The sequence below is a fragment of the Mercenaria mercenaria genome, chromosome 8, assembly GCF_021730395.1.
Source record: "Mercenaria mercenaria strain notata chromosome 8, MADL_Memer_1, whole genome shotgun sequence".
Lineage (NCBI taxonomy): Eukaryota > Metazoa > Mollusca > Bivalvia > Venerida > Veneridae > Mercenaria > Mercenaria mercenaria.
This window is the reverse complement of record NC_069368.1, coordinates 39573329-39591615: the sequence shown is the minus strand read 5'-3', so window position 1 is coordinate 39591615 and position 18287 is coordinate 39573329. Positions and strand designations below refer to the sequence as shown.

The 18287-nt window shown below is 35.8% G+C and overlaps 1 protein-coding gene across 7 annotated transcripts in view; it reads right to left on the bottom strand.

Moving 5' to 3' along the window:
- LOC123566555 (putative uncharacterized protein DDB_G0271606) overlaps positions 1–16349 on the bottom strand; it is a 148016-nt gene extending 131667 nt beyond the window's left edge. For all 7 annotated transcript variants that reach the window (XM_045360769.2, XM_045360767.2, XM_045360771.2 and 4 more), the window contains exon 1: positions 15866–16349. In XM_045360769.2, the coding sequence (XP_045216704.2) occupies positions 15866–16243 (378 nt within the window). In that variant the 5' untranslated portion in view covers positions 16244–16349. The remainder of the gene's footprint in view (positions 1–15865) is intronic.
- Between the last annotated feature and the right edge of the window lie 1938 nt (positions 16350–18287).

The window sequence follows — 18287 nt, the reverse complement described above, 5'->3', positions numbered from 1 at the left end:
TATGGGGCAATAATTCAAATGTTTGCAGTCTTAATGGGGTGTAGCCTCAACAAACATTTCATGAAAAGGATTCATTATTCTAGGCACTATACTTTTTGAGCAATGAGCATCACAAACAAAAAATCCACTATTTTGGCTATTTCAAGGGCCATAACTCTATAATAAGAGCTAAGATTCTCAAGAAAAATGCCAAGTGTACAAGGTCACATCACGATAAAGACTCCAGCAAGGTTTCCTGAATTTACATCTAATACTTTTTGAGCCTGACACATAATTAGGTGAAAAAGTGCATTTTTTTTACTATTTCAGGGGCCATAACTTTAAAAATAGGGAGTGGAGCCAGCCAAATATTAGAGGTGTGCAAGTTCATATCATGATAAAGACTTATGCAAGTTTTAAACCATTTATATTAAATACTTTTTGAGCTAGGTGCGTCACAAGGTGTAAATGTACATTTTTGACTATTTCAGGGGCAATAACTCTGAAAATAGGGGGCGGAGCCAGATGAAAAATAGGAGGTGCGCAAGTTCATATCATGATTAAGACTCATGCAAGGTTTCATGAATCTATATCAAATACAAAAATCTGATTTCAAATTGTCTTCAAAAATTAACAAGAGCTCATAGAACATAAAATGCCCCCCTCCCTCCTTGATGCAGTAACAGCACAAGGAAAAAAAATTATTTGGTCACTGAACTGGACTTTTGACGTACTGACCTTAAATCAATCATTATGGGTCATAAGTGACCTTTATATCAAATGTTACCTTAGACAAAAGCATTCTCTAGTTATTTGGCAAAAAAAAATCTACTGTTCTGGGTCAATATGTCCTTGACCTTTGACCTACTGACCTCAAAATCAATAGGGGTCATCTGCTGGTCACAATCAACATCCCTATCAAGTTTCGTGATCGAATGCTCAAGCATTCTCAAGTTATCATCCGGAAATAGTTTGTTTCTGGTCACTGTGACCTTGACCTTTCACCTACTGATCTCAACATCAATATCTGTTTTCTTTTTCACATGTCTGTAACAGTAATGTGGCGCCAGTAGCTCTGCTTATGATTGTAAGCAATTTTATTTGATAGAATGTCGTCTTGAAAATTATTTACTGCGAACTTTGCAGCAGCAGTTCCAGGAATCATAGGTAGAAAACAACAACAAACAGGTGAAGGTATAGAAAATATTCCCAAGTCGAACAGTATATAGTTTTACTCTGACATATACATGTATACAGTCGGCGAACGATAATAAAAATGGCGCGAAAATGTCAGGCGAGTCTAAGACAGATATTTTAGGTTGGTCCGTTATCAAGACAAATTACGGCATTTTTACGATACTTGTCAAATAAAAATAAGTGTTTATCTGAACGGCGAAATAGCTCAGGTAGCTAAACTGTCGGTTTACAAATGCAGTGCGAAAAATAGCACGAGTTCGAACCACGCAAGAAGTTTATTTTCTAGGGAAATGTTTTATGTAGCCCTGCTTCGTTTTTTTTTATTTCAGTTTGATTCTCAGTTTGTGTCTCTTTTATTATTTTTTTTCTTATTACGTGTATTACTTTTTCTATTTTTTTCTTTTGTTATATGAAATAGTAATCAATGTAATCAATATATATACAATTTATTTTATTTCCGGCTCGTCCGCTGTATCTGTTATAGAATCGTTAGCTGTGTCCGTTACAGAATTTTCACCGTCAAAAGCTTATTTCGAGCTATGGAATGGTATGTTAGTGTATAATGTGTGGGTGCTGTACTTGCATTCCATCTGTATAAATGAATAATCACGAAAAACCCATGTATGCTGTATTACCGTATTATTTTCAAAGCCAGTGGAAAACCGGTATTGTTTCTATGCTAAAAAAAAAGGTAAAAAAAAGTTTACTTCAACTCAGTATCGAACTCCAGACCTCGGGTGTGATACCTAGCGGCCTAACACATTGCGCTATTACAGTGCTTCGTTTATCGAGTCTCAGTTTGAGATACTAATCCATATCGTATATACGTGATTTACCTAAGCTGGTAAATAATACGTTCAACTGCATTTGTTTACAAATATCAAATTATCGTTCGATTACTGTACATTATCTATACTCTATAGATGGAAAAACATTCGGTTTTCCCATATTAAAAATAGGTATCCTGGACGAACACCAAGCTTTGAATAGTTGTTATCGTAGGTGTAAAATATATTAAATACTTAAATTGGAAAACGATTTTTTGTTGTACAGATGTAGATGTAAATACATATTAATATTGAAACACTAAAAAGTATTGACCAAGTGTTTTCAACTAAACCAGTTAGAGAATTATTGATCTATGTTTCGTGTATATACATGCAAATTTTTCACAACAGTATAAATCTCTTACCACACTAAACATGTTTATTGCCCTTTAATTAATTCAATACTTGACGTTTGTCACACATCAGCTTAACATGTTTGCATCAAATCAGACCTGACATTATATTTGTAACACAATGACAAAATGTGATTACATGTCATTTCCGAAATCGGGTGAAATATATCAGTTGAATGTTTTGTAATACAAAACTACCGTAGGAATAACCATCTGCAGGCTTTTCACTATCCTTAGGCCTAAAAAAAAACAGTTACTTGTTTCCGCTAACGGCTCTGAAAAAAATGGGGTAGGTAGGTAGGCAAACTTTTTTTCTTTTTTTTTTTGGTTGGGCATCAGACCATGTGGAAACTACTTGAAGTTTCTTGTTAATATCCTCTCTTAAACTTTATTTAGAATGTAGAATTTATTTCAGTGTTACTATATTATAAAAGATAAAAAGACAATTAAAAAGAGCAGAATAAAACAGAAATCCTATAAAAAGGTTCAATTCCCTTCCCGAACTGTGCGCTGCAAAGCAGACAGTCTTTTCTGGCAGAGATTTATCACTTTGGATACACATAGAAATATAAATGTTTGGAACTTGTTAAGATTTAGTACATATATTATATATTTCTGTAAAGAAATCATCTCATGAACTACAGTACAGGTATAATAAATCAGGCCATCAGAAATATCTATATGCATACATGTGATACGTCCCAGATTGTCCGCGATTGTCCCGGAAATTACATACTCGTCCCGGTGTCCCGGACAGGGTTGAAATGTCCCGGAAAAATAAAAATACAGGAACAAATAAAAACAATCCCCCCAAAAACTTGTTTTTTGTCTATAAACTGTTGACTTTTACACAATAAACAGTCCGAAGTGTCACATTGTTTATTCCTAATCAGTTTCATGCCCTCGAGCGGGACACGTGTTGATTAAGCCTGCTTTGATCACGCGACGATCTTTTGATGACACTGATTAAGTTACACTCAGTTATTATGATGACCCTGATTAAGAACTGACAGGATTATGCAATCAATAACTGATTTATGATACTTAAATTAGGAACAAAGTCGTAAATCTCTTTGTTTTTAGCACGTCAGCGGTAAAGCTGCATGTAGCCTTTATGGAAGAGATTATTGAAAACGGTCAATTAAACGATAATTATTTTAAAAGGTTGTAATCATTTAAGATCTAGATCAAATATGGTAGCCTTAGATAGGTTGATTCTTCGTATATAGTAAGCCTAATTCTGTTCACCTCAGCGAGTGAACAATGTTTATCTCGGGTAATATTATGACATTTTTGCATGAAAAAAAACGAATACCAATGTCACGTTGTATGTACCGGACAAAAGGTAAAAATCCTGGAAATTATAACTCAGAATCCCGGAAACTTTCTGAAAAATTATGGCATGTATGCTATATATGGTATTACCCTTGTGGTTTCAGATATGCTCAATGTTTTTACTCCCACACTTTTGTAGCATGAACTGACTGTTATAAATTGTATTTCTCACAACCCCAAAAAGTACTTGTATATAATGAGTAAATGCATTAATACAAATCTGTGAATTTGATATTATCATTAAAAAGAACAGAACTGAATTGTTGTTGAAGTGTTCTTGTTTTTTAATCCATACCGCAAAAAACTTTTGATCATTGCAGGGTTCTAGCCAGGATTTTCTGAAGGCATGTTGCTGAAGGGTATTTTTGAAAAGAGTGTAGACTACAAAGGGGTGGGTGCAGGAGGGGTACCCACTCCTGCTTGTGGGGTGGGTATGGGGGGGGGGGGGGGGCCACCCCAGAAAATTTTGTATTACTACAAATCATTTTGGTGCATTCTGGTGCATTTCAGAGTGAAGTAGAGATAATGTGTCATAAAAAATTCCTCTGGAGTTTATTTGCTGAATGACAATGTAAACTTATAAATCCATTTTAAGTTTCTGAAAATGTTCACTATTTATTTTACACAAGAGCTGTCACAGGAGACAGCGTGCTCGACTATTTCGATGCTGGATAGTGAAACTGGGCACATCTAAGAAAACTGGAACTGTCACTGGAGTGTTTGTTAACTCCAATGGTGGGTGAAGATATTGCACAATAGCCTGAGCCTGTGTCAAAAATATTAAGTAATAAGAGAAGTACAGATAAAGTGTATCAAAACACTATACAAGTACAGCCTAAGCAAAAAGGGGGCATAATTAATTAAATATTGTTGCAAGAGTTATGCATCTTGTATCATATGATGTGGGTGATGATGTGGAACAACTACTTCAAGTTTGAATCAAATGCATTTCATAAATGAGATATAGTGAAAAATGCATCAAAATTAACTTTTAATTCTAAGTAAAAGGGGGCATAATTCATGAAAAATTGGTGCCAGAGTTATGCACCTTGTGTTAAATGGTGTGGGTGATGATGTTGAACAACTAATTTAAGTTTGAATCAAATCCATCTAGTAATAACAGAGATAAAGTGAAAGTGCATCAAAACTTTAACCTGAAATTCTTAGTAAAAAGGGTGAATAATTCATGAAAAATTGGTGCCAGAGTTTTGCACCTTGTGCCAAATGGTGTGAGTGATGATGTTGAACAACTATTTTAAGTTTGAATCAAATCCATTCAGTAAAAACAGTGATAGAGAGAAAGTTTTATTTTTATTTATTTTGTTGGGTTTAACGTCGCACCGACACAATTTTAGGTCATATGGCGACTTTCCAGCTTTAATGGTGGAGGAAGACCCCAGGTGCCCCTCCGTGCACAATTTCATCACGAGCGGGCACCTGGGTAGAACCACCGACCTTCCGTAAGCCAGCTGGATGGCTTCCTCACATGAAGAATTCTACGCCCCAAATGAGGTTTCGAACCCACATCGATGAGGGGCAAATGGTTTGAAGTCAACGACTCTAACCACTCGGCCACGGAGGCCCCGATAGAGTGAAAGTGCATCAAAACTTTAACCTGAAATTCTAAGTAAAAAGGGGGAATAATTCATGAAATATTGGTGCCAGAGTTATGCACCTTGTGTCATATGGCATCGGTGATGATGTTGAACAAAGATTTTAAGTCTGAATCAAATCCATTCAGTAATAACTGAGATAGAGTGAAAGTGCATCAAAACTTTAACCTGAAATTCTAAGTAAAAAGGGGGAATAATTCATAAACAAGAGCACCGCCTTGCGGGTGCTGACGCTCATCTGATTTTTTTTGTATAATAGAAATATTGTCCTACCCATGATTTTCTAAGTCTAAAAAGGGCCATCATTCTTGCAAAAAGCAGGATAGAGTTATGTTTCTTGATGTACAGTGTCCACTTATGATTGTGAAAAACTGTTGCAAGTTTTAAAGCAATAGCTTTGATAGTTTATGAGAAAAGTTGCCTTAAACATAATACTCAACCAAGAAAATGATTTTCTAAGTCCAAAAGGGGCAATAATTATTGCAAAAAGCAGGATGGAGTTATGTTGCTTGCTGTACAGGGTCAGCTTATGATGGTGAACAAGTGTTGCAAGTTTCAAAGCAATAGCTTTGACAGTTTAAGAGAAAAAGTTGACCTAAACATAAAACTTAAACAAGAAATCTGATATTTTCTAAGTCCATAAGCGGCCATAAATCTTGCAAAAAGCAGGATGGAGTTATGTTTCTTGCTGTACAGGGTCAGCTTATGATGGTGAACAAGTGTTGCAAGTTTTAAAGCAATAGCTTTGATAGTTTAGGATAAAAGCTGACCTAAACATAAAACTTAACCAAGAAATCTGATTTTCTAAGTCCAAAAGGGGCAATAATTCTTGCAAAAAGCAAGATGGAGTTATGTTTCTTGATGTACAGGGTCTGCTTATGATGGTGAACAAGTATTCCAAGTTTCAAAGCAATAGCTTTGATAGTTTAGGAGAAAAGTTGACCTAAACATAAAACTTAACCAAGAAATCTGATATTTTCTAAGTACAAAAGGGGCCATAAATCTTGCAAAAAGCAAGATGGAGTTATGTTTCTTGCTATACAGGGTCAGCTTATGATGGTGAACAAGTCTTCCAAGTTTCAAAGCAATAGCTTTGATAGTTTAGGAGAAAAGCTGACCTAAACATAAAACTTAACCAGGCAACGCCGACGCCGACGCCGACAACCGCTCAAGTGATGACAATAACTCATCATTTTTTTTCAAAAAATCAGATGAGCTAAAATTGTGTGCCAGAGTTACGCATCTTGTGTCATATGATGTTGGTGATGATGTTAAACAAGTATTTTAAGTTTGAATCAAATCCATTCAGGAATAACAGAGATAGAGTGAAAGTGCATCAAAACTTTAACCTTAAAAACTAAGTGAAAAGGGGAGATAAATCATGAGATATTGGTACCAGAGTTATGGCCCTTATGTCAGATGATGAGGAATAACTATTTCAAGTTTGAATCAAATCCATCAAGTAACTAGAGATGCTTTTGAGAAAAGCGCATGTCTCCCACAACTGCCCCTTAGATGATGAAAAATGTTAGTTTCTCTAGATGTTTTAGACGAGTGGATCCAATTAGATGGTCTAGATGAGTGGATCCAATCAGTAATTCAAGGGCCATAAATGAAAAGTGCCTGGGCGGATTTGGCTAGTTATTGAACCTGGGTAAGGTCTTATGGCCAAACACATTTTGTTCAAGTTTGGTGAAGATCGGATGAGAAATGTTCGACTTAGAGAGCGGACAAGAGTAAACAGACGGATTTTTTCGGTAATTCAAGGGCCATAACTCTAAAATCCCTGGACCGATTTGGCTAGTTATCGAGCTTGGCCGAGGTCTCATGGTCAAGATCGGATGAGAAATGTTCGACCTAGAGTGCGGACAAGAGTAAAAAGGCCGATTTTTCGATAATTCAAGGGCCGTAACTACAAAACACCTGGACCGATTTGGCTAGTTATCGAACTTGGCCGAGGTCTCATAGTCAAACACATTTTGTTCAAGTTTGGTGAAGATCAGTTGAGAAATGTTTGACTAAGAGTGCTGACATGAGTATAAAGGCCAATTTTTCGATAATTCAAGGGCCATAACTCCAAAATGCCTGGACCAATTTGGCTAGTTATCGAACTTGGCCTAGGTCTCATGGTCAAACACGTTTTGTTTAAGTTTGGTGAAGATTGGATGAGAAATACTCCAATTAGAGTGCGGACAAGAGTAAAAAGACCGATTTTTGGTAATTCAAGGGCCATAACTCCAAGACGCCTGGACCGATTTGGCTAGTTATCGAACTTGGCCGAGGTCTCATGGTCAAACACATTTTGTTCAAGTTTGGTGAAAATCGGATGAGAAATGTTCGACTTAGAGTGCGGACAAGCTTTGTGACAGGCACACAGACAGACTGGAGTAAATCAATATGTCTCCCACACCACTGTGTGGTGGGAGACATAATTACAGAGATAAGTTGAAACAAGAGGGCCATGAAGGCCCTGTATCGCTCATCTGACCTATTGACCTAAAAATCATCAAGATTAACATTCTGACCATAAGATATGGTCATAATTGTGGCCTCTAAAGTGTTAACTAGCTATTCCTTTGATTTGACACCATGACCTAGTTTTTGACCCGACATGACCCAGATTCGAACTTGACCAAAAGATCATCAAGTTTAACATTCTGACTAAGTTTCATGAAGATACAGTCATAAATGTGGCCTCTAGAGTGTTAACAAGCTTTTCCTTTGATTTGACCTAGTGACCTAGTTTTTGACCCCACCTGTCCCAGATTTAATCTTGACCTAAAGATCATCAAGATTAACATTCTGACCAAGTTTCATTAAGTTATGGCCATAAATGTGGCCTCTAAAGTGTTAACTAGCTTTTCCTTTGATTTGACCCAGTGACCTAGTTTTTGACCCAACATGACCCAGATTTGAACCTGTCCTAAAGATCATCAAGTTTAACATTCTGACTAAGTTTCATGAAGAAATAGTCATAAATATGGCCTCTAGATTGTTAACAAGCTTTTCCTTTGATTTGACCTGGTGACCTTGTTTTTAAACTCACCTAACCCAGATTTGAACTTGAGCTATAGATCATCAAGATTAACATTTTGACCAAGTTTCATTAAGATATGGTCATAAATGTGGCCTCTACAGTGTAAACTAGCTTTTCCTTTGATTTGACATAGTGACCTAGTTTTCGATCATACATGACCCAGATTCAAACTGGACCTGAAGATCATCAATATTAACATTCTGACCATGTTTCATGAAGATACAGTCATAAATGCGGCCTCTACAGTGTTAACAAGCTTTTCCTTTGATTTGACCTGGTGACCTAGTTTTTGATCCCAGATGACCCAATATTGAACTTGTCCAAGACTTTATTAAGAATAACACTCTGATCAAGTTTCATTAAGATTGGGCCAAAATTGTGACCTCTAGAGTGTTAACAAGCTTTTCCTTTGATTTGACCTGGTGACCTAGTTTTTGACCCCAGATGACCCAATATCGAACTCGTCCAAGATTTTATTTAGGGTAACATTCTGACCAAGTTTCATTAAGATTGGGCCGAAATTGTGACCTCTAGAGTGTTAACAAGCTTTTCCTCTGATTTGACCTGGTGACCTAGTTTTTGACCCCAGATGACCCAATATCAAATTCATCCAAGATTTTATTGAGGGTAACATTCTGACCAAGTTTCATTAAGATTGGGCCAAAAATGTGACCTCTAGAGTGTTAACAGTCAAATTGTTGACGACGACGACGGACGACGGACACAGGGCGATCACAAAAGCTCACCTTTGAGCACTTTGTGCTCAGGTGAGCTAAAAAGAGAAAGTGTAAAAAAAACTTAAACCAAGGTGGGGACGCGGAAAGACGCCGATGCCGGGTCGAGTAGGATAGCTCTCGTTATACTTCGTATAGTCGAGCTAATAAAACAGCACAATTTTAGCACTGCACATTAAAATTTCAGTCTTGTATTCCTGTGGAATTTATCTGCTGAATGACAACGTAAACTTATCAATTTTGTGTACTTGGTGTTATCCCCACTTCTCCAAACTATTTAGAACATCCACTTCTCATATCTTAGCTACATCAACAAAAGGTTTGTGTCTGGTGGTGTGGGGAATTTCCTCTTTACGCGGAAAGTAAAGCAGTGTCATAGATGCTGTCATTGCCTCACGGTTCACATGTTCTTCCCTCACAAAACAAGCCTCGGTCCCACCACCTGTTTTTGCTTCCGCAACGTCAAATATCACTGCTTTCTTGTGTGAGTCTGAGTCCTTATGATTTACTAAAGATGATCGCCTTATTGAAGTACCCACACGGCTCTACCAGGAACACACTTCTTTGCTTTGGCCTTCTCTGGTGCTTTACTAATACTGAACACAACATACTTTGGCCTGAAGTAAAGAATTTAAAACAATTTTGTTTTTTACATAGCCAAAGGGATCACTGCTATGATAAGAGATCTGAATGTTTTTTTAATGAATTTCAATAACTTGTATGTAAAAAAAAGACAAACACATAAAACATAGCCCTGTGTGTAAAGCCATGACAACTTAATTTCTAGTTAGTCATCAACTCTTCCTCCTTATTTTCTAAGTATGCATGTCCAATATTTTTTCCCCAAAGGAATCAGATTTGAAATATAAAATGTGATCTTCTTATAATTTGTTTAATAACTGATAGTTTGCACTTTTTTTTAAATAGTACGTTCACCAATCGCTTGATACATTTGATATGATACATTCAATAGACCGTTCAGTATTTTTGGGATTACTTAAAAATGATTTAAATTACCGTTCTCTGAGACTGTCATCCAGGGAAACGCTTGTTTCCATTTTGGATCAATGCCTGATTTCCTTTGGCCATCCGGCATGGTTGGGTGGGATTCTGAATTTGTGACCGTTTTCTCAGGCCAGGAAGAATGTCATTCACAGATTCGTCTCGCTTTTCACATCTCACTGTCTCCTCTATTACTGGGTCACTAACACTGCATGTTCTCCTTCCGGAGCTTCTTGAAATAGTTCATATTTAACAATGTCCCACTCTCTGATTTACGTTTATTTCCAGGCATCATCAATAATTAAGTAATACATGTAGATCCACAATATTTCAAACTTTTCTCTACAAGTTCTATTTTGAAAGTGACAACAGAAAACATTAATTCTGGCATTGTCTTTTCAATATTCCACCCGAGAAAACACAATTCATACATGTGAAAAACATTAATATTACACCGAGAATTGTTCAAAATCACTTTAATGTGTTGCGAAATTTTTTGACTTAGTACCTTCCATTGTCTTTCCTTGATTGCGAAAAACATTCGGCCAATAATTGTTGAAAGTTCATTCGGACAATAATTGTTGAAAGTCATCTGTCATTATTTCAGATCACATAAAAAATCTTAAAACACTTTCATGTACACATCCCAAGATACATTCTGTCAAAGGATTTAAAGGTGGAGCTACGATGAAATTTACGTCACACGTTTCTACATAGGAAGCTGTCATTGGTTTATCATATATCTTAACTAACATCGCTTTACCTGAACTATCGGGTGAGCACGTGGTAAACTTTCGAATACACTATCAGATTAATCGAGGTGTTTATTGGAATGTGTTTAAGACATGTCGCTTTGGCAGTTAAGGGATGACGGGGGAAATAAGGGATGTCAAATATACAACTCAAAGCCTGAAGGCATGGGGCATGCGACAGGCGATAATAGCCTGGCTAGTAGGGCTGTCATTGATTGGGTCTTAGGCGTATCGACGATACCGATATATCAGAAGACAAATATCGACGATACATCGATATATTGATTATTAAGTTAGATTAACGACCTATTTGTTCATATAATACTATATACCTTCCTGTAAATGCTATTTTAAGTTTTATTGCCTACTTTCCATATTTCTGTTTGATTGTGTTGTATTTGTATTTATGAAATAAAAGAAATACATGAAAATTAATAACATCTTTCATTTTTATTTTGCCTTCACTCCTTTTTTGCATTCATCCAAATTTACAACTTTGTGAACGTAAGTTGTTTTTTAGGGTCTGAGTGTTTATTTGGGTAGTTTTGTCTCCCTGTAAAATATCGATTTTTGAAAATGGGAATCAATAATCGATTGACAAAAAAAATCGTTGATACATCGGTATCGTTTCTATCGATGACAGCCCTACTGGCTAGAACCCTGCATTACGACTGGATACTTGATAAAGCGTTTCATCGGTTAGTAAAAATAGCATTACCCAGGCAAACCATATTTTGAAACTTAAGTTTTGTTATTTCTTCAATAAAGTTTCACCGAAGAAATATTTCAGAACTGTCTGAATCATCAAAATATCTTTTCAAAATCAAAAGTTATGTAGCATTGTAAGCATCATAATTCTCGGCCAATTTTAAGAAATATTTCTCCTATAAATCCTTTGTTATATAGCAGAGTGGGGATTGATATTTTTTTCACTATTTTTTATGTATGTTCATCCTTTCTGTGAATTTCTTCACCATCAGTAATTATAGATAAAAACAAGATAAAAATTCACATATTTTCAAAAACAAAAAAAAAAAACACTATTTTTGTATGAAAGCCAAAGTTATTAAATATATCATGCATTCTCATACAGAGCTAAAAAAAAAATTTCTCCATTGTACAAAAGTGATGTTGTGAAGAAAATATAAGAATTAGATTAAATTTAGAAAGTTTGCTAAAACTGACCAAGGTCACATTTTTTTTCTAAATCATTAAATAATTCAGTGTCATTCAGGGTTTTCACTAGCAATTTCAAGTTGCAGTCCTGGGACTCCCAAAGCTGAAAAAGTTGCAGTCCCAACTACTGACTAGACTTTTCGTCAAAACACAGGCCTCTAATTTGTACTGTCAGATTAAATGTAGACCGACAGACATTTTGTAATCACAATTCTTCACCGAAATATTGTTAAGATGAGATAAAAAGGTAAAGGTAAAATAAGTAAAATGTAGTCAAAAATTAATGTTGGACAACCTCCCCCCCACCCCCATCCCTGCTGTTTTTGGTCTTCCTGGACGAAATCCTCCTGTGAAATTATCAAGGTGGACAAAATCCCCCTTGTGAAAATATCAAGTTGGACAAAATGCCTCGTGATAACTTTTTCTTAACCTTTTTATTTCAGAATGGAAACGTATATAAACATACAGTGAAAAGAAAATATATGAACAATTATTCTTATATTTTAATGCTTATTAAGAGCATAACGTTAAAACATTCGGTCTAAAATACATTAAGAATGCACAGTATGTCTATGATCAACATATTGATAAATGCTACTTCAGTAACATCAGCGATTTTGCAAAAAAATAATCACGTTACTAAGACCGACATCGACAGCATCTTAAAATTACTTGGACATTCATAATTAAGCGTAATTATCACATTTTCTAAAAAAAAAAAAAACATCTTGAAAACTGCTTGGTAATTAGTACGTGAGAAAACAATCGAAGTTACTTCAAATACTACGTAATCCGTCGTAAACAATTAGAAATTGTCACCTATGCAATCATGCCGACAATCACATGTATATTCGAGTTGATCATACACATGCTATCTCGCGGTGTAGTGGAAACGGGCAACGCTGATTGGCTATACGCGGCTATCGGTGACAAGCGAGTAACTCCGCCCACATATTTTGTTTTCGAGTCAAACCTTGTGTATTCGCAGGTTTACGTAATCAATTAATTTTCATTGCGTCTTACTGCAGAAACGTGCGTCCGGGGACTCCCAAGCTGCAATAAACACGCGTATACCGGGACCAATTATGCGTACAGGGACGCCGATTTCGGCGTTTCCGAGAACCCTGTCATTATTTTCTTTAAATTTCGCATTCATACACATATTTATAACTATTTGACATAACAAAAGGAAATTGAATATTGCATTATTATCATCATGAATTCTAAATACAGTAAAAATTTTCTCGATTGAAAAAGTTCTTTAAAGACTTTAAATTCATAACCGAAATTTACATATCCGAAACTCATAAATTTATCAGGTGCACAGTTGTAACGCCGTGAAAATTTTCATAAATGTTTCGATTCTCTGGCTTTAATAATGCCTGATTCTTGCATCAACTTGTTCAGATCCATACATTTAACTGATTATTTATTAATCTTTTCGAAAGCAGTTCCAATTTTGTAGATTATTATGAATTTATATTAAATACTAACTTTTTGAGCTAGACACGTCACCAGGTGAAAATGTGCATTTGTTGACAATTTCAGGGGCCATAACTCTGGAAATAGGGGGCGGACACAGATGAAAAATAGGAGGTGCGCAAGTTCATTTCATGATTAAGACTCATGCAAGGTTTCATGAATCTATATCAAATACTTTTTGAGCTAGGCGTGTCACAAGGTGAAAACATGCATTTTTGACTATTTCAAGGGCCATAACTCTAAAAAAAGGGGGCCGAGCCAGACGAAAAATAGGAGGTGCGCAAGTTCATATCATGATAAAGACTATTGCAAGGTTTAATAAATTTATATTAAATGCTTTGTGAGCTAGGCACATCACCAGGTAAAAATGTGCATTTTTGACTATTTCAGGGGCCATAACTCTGGAAATAGGGGTGAACCTAGATGTAAAATAGGAGGTGCACAAGTTCATATCATGATTAAGACTCATGCAAGGTTTCATGAATCTATATCAAATACCTTTTGAGCTAGGCATGCCACAAGCTGAAAATGTGCATTTTTGACTATTTCAGGGGCCAAAACTCTTAAAATAGGGGGTGACTGTTTGTTTGTTTTGGGTTTAACGCCGTTTTTCAACAGTATTTCAGTCATGTTACGGCAGGCAGTTAACCTAACAGGTGTTCCTGGATTCTGAACCAGTACAAACCTGTTCTCCGCAAGTAACTGCCAACTTCCCCACATGAATCATCAGAGGTGGAGGACTAATAATTTCAGACACAATGTCGTTTATCAAATAGTCACGGAGAACATACGCCCCGCCCGAGGATCAAACTCAGGACCCCGTGATCCGTAGACCAATGCTCAACCTACTGAGCTAAGCGGGCGCGTAAAATAGGGGGTGAAGCCAGACAAAAGATAGGAGGTGCGCAAGTTCATATCATGATAAACACTGCAAGGTTTCATCAATTTATATCAAATACTTTTTGAGCTAGGCGCGTCAAAAACTTCGGATGCACGCACAGGCGCACGGACAAGAGCAAATCTATATGCTCTCACCACTCACGGGGGCAGGGCTCCAGATATTTTTTTTGGCAAATGAGTATTTACTCATCATATTTTTTGTGAAAGAGTAAAATTGTAAAATCTGAAAATGACTAAGAGTAATTTTACTACTGAAAATTTATAATGAATGTGAAAAAAACAACAACCAGAAATGAGTTTTTTATCATATTTATTGGGTACATAAGACCCATGAATTTGTTTGCAGTTCAGTTTCAATTCAATACTCAAGTTTTTGCTTCTTTTTCCATCCCTTGGCTTGCTTTGGCTTCTGATTCACCAAAAATATGAAAGTTCAATATTCAATATAGATCTACCTTTAGTTATATTTTTGTGATCATTTTGTTGGTTTAGAGAATTCATAGTGTTTGTTCACTTTTCCATTCTAAGAAAAAGACATTTTTGTTGTTTACTCCGCAGTGGAACTTGAGATTTTAAATTGACGCCGCTTTAAAATACTCTAGATACTGTACCGTCAATATTAATTCCCAACTACACATAAAGTGTATAATAAAGTTTAACCTTGGTCTATCAAATACAATTCAATGCGTGTGTACGCTCAATGTTGGGGAATGCCTACCGTGTTCTGTTGCATAAAGCATCAAGATGAATAAGATTTTGTTTACGCAAGTAAAAAGTAATTGCATGCATTTCTGTTATTTCATATACATTTTTATACGCTTAAAAATTATCAGACATGCGTATATGAATTATTTCAAAGCGTAAATTATGCTAATACGCATCTGGGGGGGGCACAAAAAACCCTGCGAATGTAAACAAATGTCATAGGTAGAGTTAACATCGGTCTTATATTCGCACTAAAATTTTCACCGATGTTAACTCTACCGATGACATTTGTAAGACATTGTGTCAGTTAGGCAATGTGACACTTGCTATCAAAACACAATTAAACTTCTATGAATGGGTCCAGTTGTTCGCAGCAATTTTTGATTGAATTATATACCAGTAAAAATAATTAGATTTATCACTTGTGAATCAAACACTTAACTGTTACAGTTTATGAAATACTTTCTACAAATGAAGTTCAGTTACAAATTGACCACTTCTAACTAATTTGGGAGTATTCATTTGGTTGTTTGAACTAAATATAATGCATGCAAACACCTTCATCAAGCCCCAAATGCTCTTAACAGTCATTATTTAAATTGTTGCAAAATATCTTAACAGTCAGTATTGAATAATTGACCAGTATTGACCAATCGACCAGTATTGACCACTTCAGGGAGTATTGACCGGGGCGGTTTTAACCTGTTAAAACAGCTGGTTAAAACTGGGGGCGGTTTTAAACAAACACGATAAAATTCGTACTATATACTTACAAGCTGTTGGTCCCTTATATTTCTCACTTCATTCTCCAGCTCATTTGTTCTCTCTATGAATGTTAGCTTTTCTTTCTCAACATTAGCAAGTTCAGCTTGATTTTTGGCAATTACTTCCTTCTGTTCATTCAGCTGCTTTTCAAGTTCGGTAACTTTGTCTGATATGGCTTCACTTCTTTTCTCAGCAGAAGTTTTCTTTGCATTAACCAAACGCAGTTCACTCTCAAGTAAAACGATTTCATTTGACTGTTCGCCATTTCGGGCCGACAAGCTCCAGTAATTGAAGCCTAAAATCACCAATGCAACGAACAAACCTATAGCAAGGAAGGGTGGAGACCGACCTGCAGGTCGCATGTTACCTCTACCATTAGCAGCCATTAGAATTTTCTTGTTCTAAACCGGTTGCAAAGAAATATTAGACGTAAATATAGATCGATTCCGATGAGTTGTCAACCGCTATGGTTTCTTCCTGTGCAGCCGTGATTGTCACCTTATAATGAGAATCAAACGTAGGTATAAATACACTAAATAATGTAAAGGCCCCAACACACTAAATATCTGAGGCCTATTATTTTATAAAATCGACATATTTCAAAGGGTTTCAGAACTCAACCGATTGCGAAATTACTTGGATAAAATTAGAAGTCAATTATATTTCATCTCACTGCCTTAACAGCTCAGTGGTAGAGTGCCAGCGTTGAGTGCGGGAGGTCGATTCCTGGTTGCATTTTACCAAAGACGTGAAAAATGGTGCCGGTAGCTCCCTTGCGTGGCAATCAGTATTTAAAGAGTTGTACCAAGAGGTAAAATAAGTCCAAGTAAGAATCTGTTACTGAATACAATATTTGTCACACAAGAGCTTCGTAGCTGTCGATCATATGCGTCTTTAAACAAAGCTTAACTTTTACCTTTAACTAAAGAATCTGACATACATAGCATACTCTAACTGGAAATTTTCTTGCACACCGGACTGGCGTTTCCGGTGTTTTTACCCATGCCGACAAAACCCATCTAGCATCCCCTATGCCAGATGACTCTCGTGCTGTTAATGACAACTAGTGGTTCATGCACTGATAATATATTGTTTATGTAATAATACGAAAAAGCAGGTACCTTGATAGTTTCTCTCCGTTCCTTATAGTATATCTCTCGATTCAAAATACGTTAGTTTACCGTAAGAACATAACGTTACACTACAAACGATAAAACTAAAGTGGAATCTTTAGTTCTGTCATATAAATTCCAGTGAAAGATGTTGATTTTTTGTGAATTCAACTTCCCGAAGTTTAACTAGGATCCTGATCATACACCTAAACTCAAAAAATAACACTGATCGAATTATTAAGGTTAATGTGTCTTTATCTATTTCAAAATACGAAGCAAAGCCATTTTTCGCCATAGATGTAGATATCCTTAGGGCTATAATCATTAACTGAGATATATACAGTTATTATATTGATGATATTTTCAATCTGTACTATTTTCGATTGATTCTGAAAAAAAGTAGAATTGCACAAATAAAAGAAACTGAAACTGAAACTGAATAATTTGATTAAACCTATTTTTATACAACGATATATTCAATGGCGTTGTACATAATAATAATAATAATAATAGTTATCACAACAATATCAACAATGACAATAATAACATATTGTAACAAACAGTCATGACCGCACCCCTCCCCTTGAGGTCATTTTACCCCTATTGCCAATACCAGTGCTTAAAGCATCTGGTACTCCCAGTCGACTTGCATATAGAGGTTCAAACCCCCCGGTCAATGGTGCCATCATGTACTATTTAAGAAATAAATACCACACACTACCCTACCCATAGAGCCTTACCAACAAGTACGTTTATTAAACAAACCTTGGAGATATAAATGTTGAAATGTAAAACCTTTTACAATTTTTTTTTCAGACAAATACTTTAGTTCAGTATATTTGGCCTAATACCACAAGGTCCAAGTTTTGGACTTCAGAAAATCCATCAGATTCTATTAAGGCAAACATTATGACCAAATTGCATTATGATTGGGTAAAAGTAACAACCATTTGCTCTGTTTGACTGAACAGCACCATTTGAAATAGACAGGGAGAGAATTTGTCGTCTCTTTTATTTTCTCTACATTTAAATGATCATAATGGCTTTATTATACAGAAAAGTTTGAAAATGTTGTAGTTATTCCAAACTAGGTCTTTCAAACAAACTACGTTACGTTTTTATTTTCATTTTGGTGTACGCTGACGATACTGTTATATTATCTGAAGCAAAATCGGGTTTACAAAATGCGTTAGATATATATGCTTAACATTGTGTCCAGTGGAAATTTACAGATAATACTTCGAAGTCAAAGGTATTATTTTTCTGTAAATGACTTCAGACAAATTATTTCAAATATTTCTAAAGGTATCCTATTTAG